Here is a 15,959-nt window from a genome sequence, read left to right on the forward strand (position 1 = left end):
TCAGCATTTTTAATATTTTGTTTAGAGATATAATCGTCAAATTTATCAATGTTTTGTTTATAATGATTTCTTAATACAGTGAAAAAATCATAATTTCTAATTGACTTAAATTATATGCTTCCAATCACCATTTAAAACTAAATCAGTAATATAGAGAAGATGAGAACTGGCCATGAGAGTGTACATACCAATCATTTGAATACTTGTATCGGTTAAAAATTGCTTAAGAAAATGTTATTAACAATTTCAGTATGCGAAAAGTCAACATGGGCTTTAGAGGCTACTTTGTGATTAAAATGATTACTTTTAATACCAATTAAATAAGCATTAAGTACTTCGATATTGTATTTTTTAATTTTCTAAAAAACAATTTGTTAAATGTATTTTTAAATATTTTATTAAATACATAAAAATAAAGTTATAATTTCTTTAAAAAATTTTATTTAAATTTTTTTTTATTTTATTTATATTTTTTTTTTAAATAAATAAAACAAATAATACTAATAAACTTGCAAAAGCAAAATAGTTAAATACCAACTTTGATGATGATGAAGAGCCATCAGCATTGCACATAAATTCGTAATAGCATGTTTCTTCCCGAGTTGAGTGGAATCTAGATGATAAAATGTAGGCACATTGAGTAACATTATAGCTGTTATCATCTTCGTCAATTGGATATGCTAACTCTGTGTGATATGGAGTTTTGTCATGAATTTTAACAAATTCAATTACTTTTTTAGATGGTTTATAGGTGACATTTAAATACATATTTAGATTTAAATAATTTGGATAATCTGGGATAGTAACTTCATCTAAATCCTTGTACTTTCCATTTTCAATGTATTTTGCAGGGCAATAGCATACTCCAAGACATGTTCCATATTTGACAGTAATACTAGCTTTAGCAACGGAAACAAAAATAATTGAGAGTAATAATAAAATTAATTTCATTTTTTTTTTTTTTACAAATAATTATTTATTTATTTATTTATATATATATGTTTGTTTTTGTTATTGTTGTGGATTGATTAATGATAAAAAAAAATTTTTTATAGAAAATTTTTTTTTAAAAAACAAAAACCCACAGTTTAAGTTTTAAAAAATAAGTTCGATATGCTTATTTTTTGATATTTGTGAGATTTTTTACATTTAATATCTTTATTAAATTATTGCAAAATTTTATTATAAAAAATAGCAATGATCATTAGATTGACAAGATAGTTGGTATATTTTTGGGATGTGGCAAAAAAAAAAAAAAGGTTCTATTTAATATAAAATCATTTAATTTAAAGATTATATTGGTTATTATTTATTTTGGGATTTTCAGATCTTTATTTCTTTTGCTTTGTTTTTGATTTGACGAATGGAATAAAGTCTTTGCCTGTTAATATGATAGAGAATTTAATAAAATTAATATGTTTTTTTCTTTTTTTAAATGTATATTTAAAACAATTACCTAAAAATGGTCTAAGTGGTTCTGGGACAGTAATACCACCTTCAGTTTGATAGTTTTCAAGAATACAACAGATAACACAAGTAGTGGCAGCAAGAGTTTCTGATTCTAATTCATTCATTACAAAACGTTATAAAACCGGTGATGGTTCTGTTCAATATTTAAGTGTTACTGAAGAAAATAAAATTCTTAAAACATATTTACCATCAAAATGGGGTTCCTTAAGCTTTAACACAAGAAAGAACAAAATTGGATTCGAATACTATGCCCCAAAAGATCCAAACAGTGATATTGTAATTATAAAGGTACTAGACCATGTAATAATTATTATCATTATCAGAAACATCAAAGATTTTAAAAATATTGTAAATGCACAAAGAGGGGCTACAGAATACTGTGGTTTAAGCCATTTCTTACCAGAAGTTATTGTTACTGATGCCAATGGAATGATCTTGGGTTCAACTTATTTCTTTATTACAGAAAAATACCAAATAACATTATAAATAATAAATAAATAGTTACATTTAAATTTTATTTTTTTTATTTTTTTTTAATAAAAATAAAAATTTATAAAACATTGGATTTAAATTATCCAAAAATAAATCATTGTTTAAAGGAGTTTTGATATATTTGAGGTTAAAAAAGCTGTATTGGTTTTCTAATTGATCCAGACTATTTGTTTTGGTTGTAACTGCAGGATTGATTGTTGGGTTACCATATACTATTAATTCTTCTAAATTTTTAAAATCTTCGAGATTAATATCTTGGTTAAAATATTTACCTAAAACTAGAGTTTTAATTATATTGTTTTTTGGTAAATCTTCGATTGATATAGTTTGATTAAAAGTTCCACCAAATTCTAAATAATGTAATGATTTTTTATTTTTAAGTGATGGTTGTGTAGTTTTTATTATATTGCTTGATGGGCTATTGTTATTATCATTATTATTGTTATTATCATTATGGTTATTATTAATGTTTTCTTGGTCATCACTAAAATTGAGATTTCTTTTGCACTCTGATAGTTTTATTGATGTTAAATTATCTGGTGAGAATGATTTGATTTTTTTTAAATTATAATTGCATTTGATTGTTGTGTTACTAAAATTAATTGGTATTGGGTGTCTAAAATTTTGATTTAAAATTTCGATTTCAGTCAAACTATCTGGTAAAGATTTGTCTAAAAACTTTTGATTATAAAATTCACCTAAACATAGTTTCTTTAATTTGCCTGTTTTTGGCAGTGTATCTACACCAATTTTTTGATTAAATCTTAAACCTAGGTCAAGAGATGTTAAGGATGATGGAAATAAGAACCTTTGGGTCATTTGGAAACCACCATTATCAAATTCGGTAAACCTTAACTCGGTGATGCTGTTTGGTAAAGTTGATGGGTGCAACTGTTGATCGAAATCACAATTAAATATTAAAGTTTTTAACTTGTTACAATTTGCTAAATCTTTTCTTCCAATAGTTTGATTGAACCCTGGTCTGCTAGGTCTACCAATAACATGAAGTGAACTGAACGTTAATGATTCTAATGATTTAGGTATCATTGATATTCCATTGGAATCTACAAGAGGAGAGTCGAACAAACCACCTATGACAAGGCTTTTTAGTTGCTGAGGTATTATTTCGTGGTTAAGCTCCCATGTGTCAATAAACAAATGATCTAATGATTCGGGTAGAGTTCCTTCGCCAACTCTACTTGCTGAAATTATTAATGTTTTTAGGGTATTGGGCAACTGGACATCCAATTCATTTAGAGTTATATCTAGATATGTAAGTGATTGTGGAAATATTAAATCTGGTCCTAAAAAATAAGTTTTGGTTTTAAGTTTCTTGAGTTGCTTTGGTAAAAATTCGCAATTGCTGAAATTGAATGAATTAAAAGTTAACTTTTCAATTGATGATTCTTTTAAACTGTTTAAAAATGAACTGTTATTATTATTATTATTATTATTATTATTATTATTATTATTATTATTATATTTAGTGTTGCTGGTAATATTATTAATTGAATTAATTATAAATTTATTATATAAATTTCCAAATTTAAATTTCTTTATATTATTTGATAAAACTAATATAGAGTCATAGGTTTCTTTTGTAAAATTTGATATACTTAAACTTGTTATTGTTGAAGTGCTGGGTATGATTATATCTTGCTCTACATTGCCAACAAAGTTTATTTTTTTAATATTAAAATGGCTGTGTTGATTTAACTTTTCTATAATATTTAAGCAATCATTATCTTTGACTTTGAATTCAACTCTTTCGATATATGTATTGTATCTTTGATTTAAAAACAGCTCAAATGATTCAAATTTTCTTGTATGCTGATAAATGTTATATATCTTTAATTTTTCTAAAATTAAAGATCTTAAATATAATGAGTGCCAAATTTTATAAAATAACAAATTATTTAATTGATTATGATTATCATCATCATTATTATTATTAAAATTATTGTTAATATTATTACATAAATTAATATTATTATCTTTATTATTGGGTTCTTTTTTTTTTAATTTGTGATTATCTTTTTTTTTATTGCTCATTGTTATGCAAAATAAAAAAAATAAAAAATAAAAAAAATAAAAAATAAAAAAAATTAAAAAAAATTTATTTGACCCACACAAAATTCCAAAAAAATAAAATTAAATCCAAAGAAATTGGATTTAATAAATATAAAAAATTATATTTAAACACAATAATTAAAATACTCTTTTAAAAATAAATTCTTATTTTGGAATTAACAAACAATGTTTGTTTTTTTTATTTTATCAACCAAAATTTTGTTTATAATTATTTTTTTTTAAAAATAATTTGAAAATTTAAGTTTTTAACCACCTCTTAAACGAATTGTTTGTATAAGGTTAGTATTAGCATTGATCTTGTAGAAACCTAAGGTTTTGTCATTGGCTAAAGCGACCCATTCAAAAGAATGATTTGTTGATCGATTGGGGCACCAGTTGGGCCAACTAATCTATCTTTTAAAGATGCAATAGTATCTTCTGAACTAACTGAAACGGTTACAACACCATGGGTAAGAGTACCAACTTTAACTTTGAATTCAACCATTTTTTTATATTTGTTTTAATTGTTTAATAATATTTAAAATGAATAAAAAAAAATTTTTTTTTCAATTTATAGAAAAATAAAATTTTAGAATATTGTATTTTATAAAATTTTAAAATATGAAAAATATCAATTTTTAATTTTTAATTTTACAACTTGGTAGATTTTTTGACGATGTCACGTGGAACCTGCATGTTTAATATTAATATTTTTTTTAAAAAAGCCAAATTGGTATTTTATGGAAATCAGAATAAAATATTCAAGTAAACATTTTTACTATATATATATAATTAAATCTTTACTTGCGATTCGATATCGAAATTATTAAATTAGTACTGGTAAAAACTTGGCATTTTTATATAAAGACATTGTATTCAAATGAAATTCATTAAAATAAAAAAAATTTCCCCCCCCTATTTTATAATTAACCACACACACTTTTAGAAAAAAAAAGAATTTTAAATTACAAGTACACGTGCATTGATAAATCATTTTGATCTATCAAATTAAAAATATGAGTTGAAATGGTATTATAATAAAGAATGAAAGAATAAAGATAAATTCAAAATATTTAATACAAATTCATAATTTATAAAAAATTTTTAAAAAACCTTTTTTGTTTTTTGTTTTTTTTTTAAAAAAGAATGTTTTATACAATATTATTTTATTTTATTTTATTTTATTTTATTTTATTTTATTTTATTTTATTTTATTTTATTTTATTTTATTTTATTTTTAATCGTTTGATAATTGTAAAGGTTTTGCTAAATATATATAATTTACCTGTTGGATTCCTTTTCCTTTTGATGAATTGGTTGTTAAATCTATTTTTTTTAAATCCCATTCTGCTTGGTCATCTTGATAAAAATAAGGCTCTAAACAAGTGTTCCTGGATACACAGATAAACCAACCATTCTCTTTATTTAATACACGATACATTTCACGCAATAATAATTTTACCATTTCGTTTTCACCAGTTTCCAACTCCAATGTTGAGAGTAATGCATCAGCAGTGCCTTTATCGATTACACCGTTGAAATGGCCATCTTTGATATCGACCATTTGGGTGGCATCGGCAACTTTATAAATTAAACTATTTTTTACACGTTGATTAGTTATTTTTTGATTTCTTTCGACCATTCTTTCGATGGCATTGTCACATACATCGATGTTTAGTATTTCGATGTGTATTGATTCTGTGTCCTCTATTAAATCCTCCGCTAAAAAGCTGTTGCCACATCCGATGTGCAATAATCTATCTTTATCCTTGACCAATTCCAATAGATGGTTCTTTAATTGATTATAGTGGATGTACCATTCGTACTGTTCGCCCTTACCCAGTCCATCTTCATAAAAATCGTCCCAAAATTCATATGAAGCTGGTGATAATGTATCTTGAATTAATTCTTTTAATTGTTTTTTTTTCATTTATTTATTTGGGTTAAAAATTATTTTATTATTTTAAAATAAAATATATATAAAAAAAAAATATTTTTTTATTTTTTTTTTAATTTTTTTCGTTTTTTTTTTTTTTTTAATTTTAATTTTAAATTTTTTATTTTTAATTTATTTTAAGATTTCATAAATAATGAATAAAAAAAAAGAAGAAAGTAACACACCATTAAGAAGGAAATGGGATGATGAGGAATATAAACAAAAGGTCAAGGATAGGGAAGCTGGTTTAATAGTGGACGAAGAGGAGGCTGATAAAAATAAAAAGAAAATTAGATATGACTTGCCCACTGACAAACCATTAGAATTTTTTAAAGCAAGAGATAAAGATTTAAACCTATCAACTAAAGTCGGTAAAGCAACATATATTAAAGGTGTCACTCCAGGCGATAAACAAGGTGGTTTTTATTGTGAAACCTGTGACATGCATTTTAAAGATTCAAACTCTGCATTAGATCATGAAAACAGTAAAAGACGTAAGTTTCCTTTTTTTATTGCTTTATAATTTTAAAATATTAATTTTTTATTATTTATTATTTAATACCCATAGATAACAGGTTAAAAGGTGTTTCAATGAGAGTGCAAAGTTCAACCTTATCACAAGTTCAAAATAAACTTAAAAAAGCTAAAGAAGATAAACTAGCAAAATCAAACCAAACCATTGTTGGAAAAAATAAAAACACTGAAAAAGAATATGAAAAAATTTATAAAGATTTAGAAGAAAAAGAAAAACTAGAAGGTAAAAAAGATGAAACCAAAGAAGATAATAAAAATGATATTGAGGATAAAGAAAAGGAAAAAAATCAAGATCAAGAAAAAGAAAAAGAAAAAGAAAAACCAAAAGTAGAGTATGAAGAGGACGAGTTTGACTACTCTTCTTTAGGATTACCAACAAACTTTGGAAGTTCTAAAAAATAACTGTATATAATAATATAAATAAATAAAAAAATATTGCAAAGCATAATTGTATAAATTAATTAAACAGATCTTTTTTTTTTTTTTTAATTTTTATTTTTTACCAAAAAAAAGTGTTTTTTTTTTTTCTTTTTTTTTTTTTTTGACCTATCATTTGTAACAATTGTATACATTTATTATTTTTTTTAAAAATCAACATTGGGTGAAACCATCAATTATTACCATAAAAAACTATTTACAAATAATTTTTTAAATTAATTTTTTTATTTTTTTTTTAAAATTTTTTTTTTAAAATTTTTTTTTTTAAAAAATCATATTATTAATTTTAAAATTTAACAAATCATCACAATACTTTTTATTTTTATCAATTAGATATCCTACTCATACTTCTACCTATTTATAATATATATATGAAAAACTAAATTGTTTTAAAATGAATACAGACAATAGCGAAAATGATAATTTAAAAGCATCAATAAAAGTTCCCCTAACACCATCAAAACAGAAAACAGGGCAACCATCACAGATTATTCCACAACAATTAAATTTAAATCAATCATCTGTAACAATACAACAATCATCATCACAACAACAACAACAACAACAGCAAAAGGATCAGCCATCTACACAACAAAAAGACCAAAAAGATCAACAACCAATACAGCAAAATACATTACAACTACAACAACTACAACAAAAAGAACAACAAAAGAAAAAACAACACCAAGAACAACAAATAAATTTATTAATTCAAAGTGGTCCCCCACAATTATCACCACCTGCAATATTTGGAACGATTGAACCACAGCTTTATAGAACCAATTCATTATATCCAGCAAACTTCCCATTTATAAAATTATTAGGTTTAAAGACAGTTGTACAATTATCACCAGAGGTTCCAATTAAAGCGGTATCAAGTTTTTTTCAAGAGAATAATATCAATTTAGTAAATATATTAAAAACAAAACCTGCACAATTACCAATCAAAATATTAACCATACTTTTCAATTTCTAATTCTATAGATTCATTTAGGTTTAAAATCATGGAAAGTAGATTCTAATTGGAAACCTCTAACAGATGAATTAATCAAAGAATGTTTAGAAATTGTATTAAACTATGATTATTATCCATTAATGATTACTTGCACGTAACTATCTCAAACTATTAACCAAAAAAAAAAAAATTTATAAAATTATTTAACCCCCCATTTATTAATATAGATCGGGTGTTCATCAAACTGGTGTCTTAGTGGGGTGTTTAAGAAGATTACAAAATTGGAATCTTACATCAATTTTAGTGGAGTATAAAGCATTTAGTGGTCAATCAAATACTAGATATGTAAACGAACAATTTATTGAACTTTTTGATGTAGATTTAGTAACACTGCCAAACAGATTACCAGTCTGGTTTATTGATCAACAGAAAATGCTTGAAGAAGAGTTGGAAGAATTTGAAAATGGTTCAAATAGTTCAAATAGTTTAAATAGTAGTACCAATAGTAATAATAATAATATAAGTAACTCAAGTGATAAAATTACATCTCCCGCAACTTCAACCACAACATCTGATTTAAATAATGAAACAAATAAAAATTAAAAAATATATTAAACAAATACCTTTTTTTTTTTTTTTCATAATTTTTTTTTTATTTTATTTTTATCTTTGACTGAGTAAATTTCTAACAATTTTTATCATATTTCCTTCAAGTCCTTCATTATGTGTGGTATTATTATTAGAGTTATTATTTAAAGATACCCTATTCAAACCATTTCTAATAGCATTAGTTGCTGAATTACTAATGTTACTAATGTTGTTACTATTGTTATTATTCTCTAAAATTGTAGAATTTGGTATAATCATTGATGCTAATGAAGTTGAACTTGGTGAAAATGATGATGAGACTGCAGATGAAGTTAAGCTATTTAAACCGTTACTTAATAAACTACTAGTATTACTAACAATGCTATTACCACTGCCACTGCCACTGCTATTCGAGCCAATACTACCACCAATTGAAGCTGCAGGATTTAAATTACCCAGTGTATTGGTTAATGAAGTTAAACTATTATTTGTACTACCCCCATCCCCTGTGCTAACACCTTGAATAAATGCCTTAACAATATCTGGGGCTCTTATTTGACTATTATTTGATGAATTGCTGTTTAAAAGATCCCCTCCTTTTTTACTTGATAGAATTGAAGATTTTATTTTTTTAAATACATTATTATTAACAATATTGTTATTATTACTATTATTATTATTGGATTGTGCTAATGATGATGCTGAAGATATTAAACTGGTAGCACTATTGGCAATACTACCACTATTATTGCTATTATTACTATTGTTTATAGCTAATGATTTTAATGGTTTTAAAGTTGATGATAATTTAGGTACTGTTGGTAAATTATTTGTAATTAATTGTTTTGATTGTTTTGCTAATCTTCTTTTATTTACAATATACATTATTAATTTATAAACTAAATTTGCGACTAATGGCCATAATACAACTATTACTCCAATTATAATAGCTTTCTTCCAAAATGTAATGGTCTTTTTGGTACCAAATAAATAAACATAAGCACTTTTAAAAGAGTTATATACTCTTTTCTTTAAACCAACGTTATTATTACTACTAGCAATTTGACCATTATTACTATTATTTGATTCACTTAAATTACTGCTAGAGTTATTTCTAACGATACTATTATTAATATTATTTAATGCAGTATATGAGTCAAACATTTCATCATTTAAAACACTACCATTATTGTTGGGGTAAAACTCTTGATCATGGTGAAATGTTTGTAATTCTGATGAATTGGGTGAATTTAATAAATGGTTTTGGTGATGGTGGTGATGTGGATGCTCGTGCAGATGCTGACCGTTATTTAATTTATTTAAAATTTGCATTGTTAATTTATTTAACTCGATATCCCAATACTTTTCTCTTTGAGCTAATAAACTGTCATAAGTTCTTTGTTTTTCAATTATCTTTTGAATTTCTAGTAAACATGTAGATATTAAAATTTCTTGTTGAATAGTTGTTACATTATTATTAGATGAATTTTGTGGTAATAAGAAATTTGGTGAATATAATTGATTATTTTCGAATGAATCTTGATCTGAACCACTTCTACTATGACCATTAATACTAGTATCACCATTTAATCTTAATTGTTTTTCTTGACCAATACCCCTTTCCAATGTATTTAATCTTGATAATAAATTGTGTGATAAATTTTTAAATTGGCCCATTTCTTTTTTTAAAACATTTAAACAAACTAGCAAATCTTCTTTAGTTGATACATTTAAATAACCAAAATCGGTATTTGTTTCATAAAACTCATCATCATCATTACTATTTATTTGTGTTGGCGATGGTGAGTGTTGATTTTGATTTTGATTTTGATTTTGTTGTTCGACTCCGTCATCTAATTTAAAATTTATATGTCTTTTAACTTTTGATTTCTTATTATTTTTCTTAATATTACTTTTATTTTTTGTTTTAAAATTATTGTTATTGGTGTGGTTGTTATTAATATTTGAATTATCATTTTCGTCAATGTATTGATAAGTTTGGTAGTTTAACGGAGGTAATAAATTTGGTGATGTAAGTGATGTCGGTGACGAAGATGTTGATGATGAAGCTTGTTGTTGATTATCATAATATTGTTCAGAATCTGAAACTAATGAAAATTGATTTAATCTATTATTTACAAATGAGGTTGTTTGTGGTTGATATTTTGTAAAACCATTGTTATTATTACTACCACCATTATAATTATTATAATCTAAGCCACTATTAAATAAAAATTGATTTGTTTGTTTTGGTGATAATGGTGATGGTGGTGAAATATATCCATTGCTATTATTGTTGCTATTTGGTACCCCACTATTATCATTAAATAATGGTGGGCTTGACCTTTTTCTTGTACCAAGCATCTTAATTTTATATATATAAAACTAAAAGATTCTTTTTTTTAATATACAATACAGTTTTATTTATTTTGTTTTTTTTAATTTAAATAAAAAAAAAATAAAAAACCTATAATTAACTATTTCATTAATAAATAACAAATACAATAATAAACTTTACAAAAGAGCATATAATAATAATATTATTTAACAAATATTGGTTATGGAGGCAAAAAACAATTTTTGAAAAAATTAAAAAATAAAAAATAAAAAAAATAAAAAAAAAAAATTAAAAAAATTAAAAAAAATAAAATAAAAAAATAAAAAAAGAAATAATTTAAGACAGTTGGGACAAAGAAATCTTAAAATAGTTAACACTTTAAATATGATTTAATAATAGATTCCCTCCCCCCAACTTGTATAAAAATTAATAATTATAATTTATTTTTTTCTTGTTTTGTTTTTTTAAAATCAACTATTTCATATCTTTAATAATTTTTAATCTTACTAATTCTTTTATATAAAAGAATATATATATAAATAAAATTAATATTTAATTTTTAATTTATAAATTAAATAAAAAATTAAAAATTAAAATCTTTATTGTTTATTTTTTAAAAATGATTTTAATATTAAAACTGGAATTATTCCATTTAAAATTAAACAAAAATAAATTAAAAGTTAAAATTTAAAATTTGAAGCTAGTAAATCCATTTATTAATTAATTTTTTTAGATACACACTATTTTCTGGGCATCTCATTGAATCAGTTGTTAAGTTAAATTGGTTTGACAATTTGTAACTTTTCAAAAACTAATGAACTCATATGAGTGGTTATAATAAAATTTTAGCCATAATCGGTATTTATTTAATTTATATAATTTTAATATATTTAATTTAAATTTTATTTTTTTCATATTAAACATATAAATTTAATAAATCATTTTTTATTTTAAACGAATAAATTAAAATAATTATTATGACGTCGAAAATATTATCACATACACACAAATTATTTTATATATATATTTTTTTATTCACATTAAAAATAAAGCGTATTATAATATTTAAAAATATCATATGGTGTGTATTATAGTAAAGAATTAAAATTCATTTAAATTTTTATCTCTAATATTTAAATTATTATAATAATCTTATTTATACTGCAATAAAATATTTTTTTTTTGAAATTTTATTTTTTTTTTATTTTTATTTTTTATTTTAAAATTTTATTTTATTTTTATTTTTATTTTTTTTATAATAAAATAATTTTTTTTTTTTTTTTTTTTTTTTTTTTTTTTTTTAAAAAGGGATTTCCCTTAAAAAACAAAAAACAAACTACAACTTACAACTAAACATAAAAAGGGTTGGGGTCTATATTTTTTTTAAAGGAAATAACCCAAAAAAAAAATAAAAATAAAAAATATTGGCAAAAAATAAAAAATAATAATATTTAATTTTAATAAAAATTTTTTTTAAAAAAAAACAAAATTTCAATTTTTGATAATAATATTTTTTTTAAAAAAATAAAACCTAATAACAATTATTTTTTTTTTTTAACATTTATATAATAATTTATTTATATTTATTTCTATATTTATATATTTATACAACTTAAATATATCTATATATTTGTATTTTTATAAAAACTATAACAATAATTTATAATAATAATATATTTATTTATTTATTTATTAAATAATGAATAGTCTCAATTTAAATGGAGGGCATCCTGGATATTCTATAGACAATGTTGGTATGTTTTAAATTTAGGAAAAAAAAAAAAAAATGAAATTTCAAATATTAATTTTTTTTTTTTTTTTTTTTTTAAAGTACTTAGGGGTAATGATTTCAAATATACATTTTCATTGCCCAGCAAAGAACAAATTTTAAATTTAAAGCAAGGTGACTTGGTAAAATTAATCTTTAGTGAAAATAATCAAGCCGAAAGAATGTGGGTTGAGGTAACAGATATTTATACAAGTGATGAAATATTCCATAGTGAAGCAACTGGTGGCAATTCAACCAATTTCCATGATAGTGACTTTGATGAGGGTAGTAGTGGAGAGTCTAGTACCCACAAAGATGAAAAAAACAAACTTGTAAATAGTCAATCCTCAAACAAGAGTAATGGTAGCCCAACCAACAGTACCAATGGCGGTCTTGACAGTAGTATCAATTTAAATAATCGCACAAGTAACATTAATAAAAGTGGTGGTCTCTCCAGCTCAAATTTAATCAATACCAATCTCAATAATAACAATACTTTTATTAAATTTGAAGGTGTATTAGATAATAACCCATACCAATTGAAATCATTAAAACTTGGTGACAAAGTCGAGTTTTTTGACTACAATATCCTTTGCATCTACAATCAAAACAACCAATACAATCACCCAGATCTCGAAACTGTGCCATTGGCAATTAAACAAATGTTTGATCAATTATGTTTAGTCAGTAATCGTATTCTTGTCGACAAAGAAAACATTGGGTATATTTTCAGAGAAAAGCCAACATTCACAAATGATTCAGGTTGGAGAATTTTTGAAGGTGATGAACCTGATGACTATATGAACAAAAGAGAAAACTATCAATTGGTTACCATCGCAAGTGTTTTAAATATTGATGATTCAATTTTATTATTGTTGGGCGCCTCATTTGATCGTCACTTTGAATTAGACAGTGATTCTCAGTGGAAAGAATTGGTCGAAAAGTAAAAAAAAAAAAAAAAAAGAAAAAAACAATCTTTTAATAATGAATTTGATTGTTTTTTTTCTTTGTGTACATAAAAATTATTAAAAACAGCAAAAAACTTTTAAATAAATTTATTTTTTTTAAAAAGAAATATTCGTATTACCATCATTGTATTTTATAACTTATTGAACAAATTTTATTTATCTTTTTTTAAAATAAAAATATTTATATTTCAATAAAAAATGTTTTTTAGAAAGAAAGAAATAAATAAAAGGCGGGTGTATTTTTTTTTTTTAAGTATTTTTAATTTTATAATTTTTTTTTAAATGGTTTTTTATTATTAAATATATATATATATAAAAATTAAATATTTTATTCATAATCACTTTTAACTTGTTCATCTAAGAGTAATAAATCGGTTTTGATTGGTTGAATTGGACCATCTTGAACGATACTAACGATGACGGTGATATCATCTAACTTTCCACCATTATAAATATAACCATTATGACCAGCGTTTTTAGCGAAAGGAGTGTAAATTGTAGTTGAGCAGCCGACTTCGAAAGCTCTTTTGGCGATTGAACGAGCAATAGTTTGTGGTTCTTTACTTTTTTCGCCGATTTCAACGATTTCGTCGTCAAATAAATTATCAAAAACACCATCGGTACCCATAACAATAAGATCACCTTTTTCGACTGGGAAACTAGCAGTAACAGAGTTGATTGGACGATCAACTGATTGAGTACCTAATTGGAATGGCATATTAAAAGCGTGTTGTTGTTCACGAGTTCTAAAAATAACTTCACCATTTCTGACGACTAAAAAGCCACTATCACCTAAATTGGCGGATAAAAGAGTTTTACCTCCTAAAACTACGATGCAACAGGTACTACTTCCTTTAACATCTTGTGAATATTGGTAACCTTGTTCCATAATTATTAATGGGTCACGTTCGCATTGAATGGAGTCTGAAGCGATTTTTGAACCTTCCATTAAAGTATTTGAATATTCTGATGGATCAATACCAACATCGCCCCAACCTCCAACACCATCGGCAACACCGATGACACGACGGTCAACACTAATAAAATGGGCATCTTCACCACCCTTATGTCTTTTATTTGGATGTGGAATTACGCAAATACCTGAATGTAAATGGAATTCTTCTTCATTATAATTTATATTTTCATTATTATTATTATTTACATTATTTATATTTATTTCATCTTCTGATGTATTATTATCTATATTATTATTATTATTGTATGTATTAAATTTATTTATATCTTCTATATTATTGTTTTCATTATTTATATCTATATTATCTATTGACTTTCTATCTTGTATAGTTTGCTCTTCCATGGCTTGGTCTACAATATTGGTATTATCTGAAATTGTGGTAGCACCAATGGTTGTACTAAGGCAGTCTTCAACAACTGTGGCTGAAGTTGAAGCAGCCACTAGCATCTACGTCTTGCATTGTCATTGTATCGATCATTGTATTTGTTGTTGTGGTTGTTGTTTTTGTATTGGTACAATATGATTTTAATTGATTGATATTAAAATTATCAAAATTTGATGTTTGAACTAAAAAACCTGGGGTAATTAAAACTCCTACTACGGTTTGATATGGTTTGTTGCAAAAAACTGTTGAAGATTTAAATTGAGTTGGATAAGTAAAACTACTTGTGTTACCAGTTAAATTTCCTTTGAAATAACTAGTATTATAATTTTTACTTGTTGATTTTAAAATTGAAGTACTTTTATTAACAGTTTCTTTAATTATAGTATTTACTAATTTTATTTGATTCATTTTATTTAAAAAAGAATAAAAATTAGTTTAATGAAAAAAAAAAAAGAAAATATTTAAAATTATATATTTGTATGAAAAACAAATTTTTTTTTTTTCGGCAATTTTTTTTAAAAAATAAAAAATAAAAAATAAAAAAAAATTTCTAGAAAAAAAAAAGTAGGTCAACTTTTTTTTTTTCAAATATATTTTATTTTATTTAAAATTTATTTTATTTTATTTTTTGAAAAAAAAAAAAAAAACCTAAATTTATCCAAATAACAATTTATATATCTATATATTAAATTGAACAATATTTTATTAAACTATGATTTTTAAATGATACTTACTAATAAAGAAAATTATAAAAAAGTAAACAATGAAGAATATTATATTTTTTTTAAATAAAATTTTTAAGAAAATATAATAGTTTTTTAAAAAATTAAATATATATAAATAAAATAAGATAAAATTTTAATTATATATATATAAAAAAAGGATATGTGATGTGAGTGTTTTATATAATTAAAGTAACGCTTTGGATGAAATTAAATATAATAATTTAAAAAAAAAGGTATTTTTGATTATTTTATTATTATAATTATTTTTTAAATGATTTTTGACGCGCTAAAAAAAATAATTATATAACTATACTAA

At 23.4% G+C, this 15,959-nt stretch overlaps 10 protein-coding genes across 10 annotated transcripts; 3 read left to right on the forward strand and 7 right to left on the reverse strand.

Annotated features, from left to right (window-relative positions):
• Window positions 1-105: 105 nt before the first annotated feature.
• On the reverse strand, window positions 106-951 carry DICPUDRAFT_149912 (uncharacterized protein; the record flags this gene model as incomplete). The annotated part of the gene is made up of 2 exons (XM_003285943.1): window positions 106-222; window positions 535-951. 2 exons carry the CDS (start codon window positions 949-951, stop codon window positions 106-108), a joined length of 534 nt encoding a protein of 177 aa, XP_003285991.1.
• A 380-nt stretch (window positions 952-1,331) lies between these two features.
• Window positions 1,332-1,574, reverse strand: DICPUDRAFT_149913 (uncharacterized protein; the record flags this gene model as incomplete). The annotated part of the gene is made up of 1 exon (XM_003285944.1): window positions 1,332-1,574. One exon carries the CDS (start codon window positions 1,572-1,574, stop codon window positions 1,332-1,334), a length of 243 nt encoding a protein of 80 aa, XP_003285992.1.
• Window positions 1,575-1,715: 141 nt separating this feature from the next.
• DICPUDRAFT_149914 (uncharacterized protein) lies at window positions 1,716-4,014 on the reverse strand (the record flags this gene model as incomplete). Its single annotated transcript, XM_003285945.1, has 2 exons — window positions 1,716-1,915; window positions 2,127-4,014. The coding sequence occupies 2 exons, from the start codon at window positions 4,012-4,014 to the stop codon at window positions 1,716-1,718; spliced, it is 2,088 nt and encodes a 695-aa protein (XP_003285993.1).
• Window positions 4,015-4,378: 364 nt separating this feature from the next.
• DICPUDRAFT_149915 (uncharacterized protein) lies at window positions 4,379-4,537 on the reverse strand (the record flags this gene model as incomplete). The annotated part of the gene is made up of 1 exon (XM_003285946.1): window positions 4,379-4,537. One exon carries the CDS (start codon window positions 4,535-4,537, stop codon window positions 4,379-4,381), a length of 159 nt encoding a protein of 52 aa, XP_003285994.1.
• A 732-nt stretch (window positions 4,538-5,269) lies between these two features.
• DICPUDRAFT_30175 (uncharacterized protein) lies at window positions 5,270-5,962 on the reverse strand (the record flags this gene model as incomplete). The annotated part of the gene is made up of 1 exon (XM_003285947.1): window positions 5,270-5,962. The coding sequence occupies one exon, from the start codon at window positions 5,960-5,962 to the stop codon at window positions 5,270-5,272; it is 693 nt and encodes a 230-aa protein (XP_003285995.1).
• Window positions 5,963-6,155: 193 nt separating this feature from the next.
• Window positions 6,156-6,757, forward strand: DICPUDRAFT_11599 (uncharacterized protein; the record flags this gene model as incomplete). Its single annotated transcript, XM_003285917.1, has 2 exons — window positions 6,156-6,462; window positions 6,537-6,757. Coding segments are annotated over 2 exons (528 nt in total), but the record flags the coding sequence as incomplete, so codon positions are not given.
• Window positions 6,758-7,676: 919 nt separating this feature from the next.
• DICPUDRAFT_22039 (uncharacterized protein) lies at window positions 7,677-8,309 on the forward strand (the record flags this gene model as incomplete). The annotated part of the gene is made up of 3 exons (XM_003285918.1): window positions 7,677-7,847; window positions 7,925-8,049; window positions 8,123-8,309. Coding segments are annotated over 3 exons (483 nt in total), but the record flags the coding sequence as incomplete, so codon positions are not given.
• Window positions 8,310-8,534: 225 nt separating this feature from the next.
• On the reverse strand, window positions 8,535-11,042 carry DICPUDRAFT_97238 (uncharacterized protein). The gene has a single exon (XM_003285948.1). It carries the CDS (start codon window positions 10,845-10,847, stop codon window positions 8,559-8,561), a length of 2,289 nt encoding a protein of 762 aa, XP_003285996.1. The 5' UTR covers window positions 10,848-11,042; the 3' UTR covers window positions 8,535-8,558.
• Window positions 11,043-12,442: 1,400 nt separating this feature from the next.
• On the forward strand, window positions 12,443-13,655 carry DICPUDRAFT_97239 (uncharacterized protein). The gene is made up of 2 exons (XM_003285919.1): window positions 12,443-12,575; window positions 12,653-13,655. Exons 1-2 carry the CDS (start codon window positions 12,521-12,523, stop codon window positions 13,534-13,536), a joined length of 939 nt encoding a protein of 312 aa, XP_003285967.1. The 5' UTR covers window positions 12,443-12,520; the 3' UTR covers window positions 13,537-13,655.
• A 230-nt stretch (window positions 13,656-13,885) lies between these two features.
• Window positions 13,886-15,326, reverse strand: DICPUDRAFT_86952 (uncharacterized protein; the record flags this gene model as incomplete). The annotated part of the gene is made up of 3 exons (XM_003285949.1): window positions 13,886-14,940; window positions 14,975-15,109; window positions 15,200-15,326. 3 exons carry the CDS (start codon window positions 15,324-15,326, stop codon window positions 13,886-13,888), a joined length of 1,317 nt encoding a protein of 438 aa, XP_003285997.1.
• Window positions 15,327-15,959: the final 633 nt, after the last annotated feature.

Source organism: Dictyostelium purpureum, assembly GCF_000190715.1.
Source record: "Dictyostelium purpureum unplaced genomic scaffold DICPUscaffold_58, whole genome shotgun sequence".
NCBI lineage: Eukaryota > Evosea > Eumycetozoa > Dictyosteliales > Dictyosteliaceae > Dictyostelium > Dictyostelium purpureum.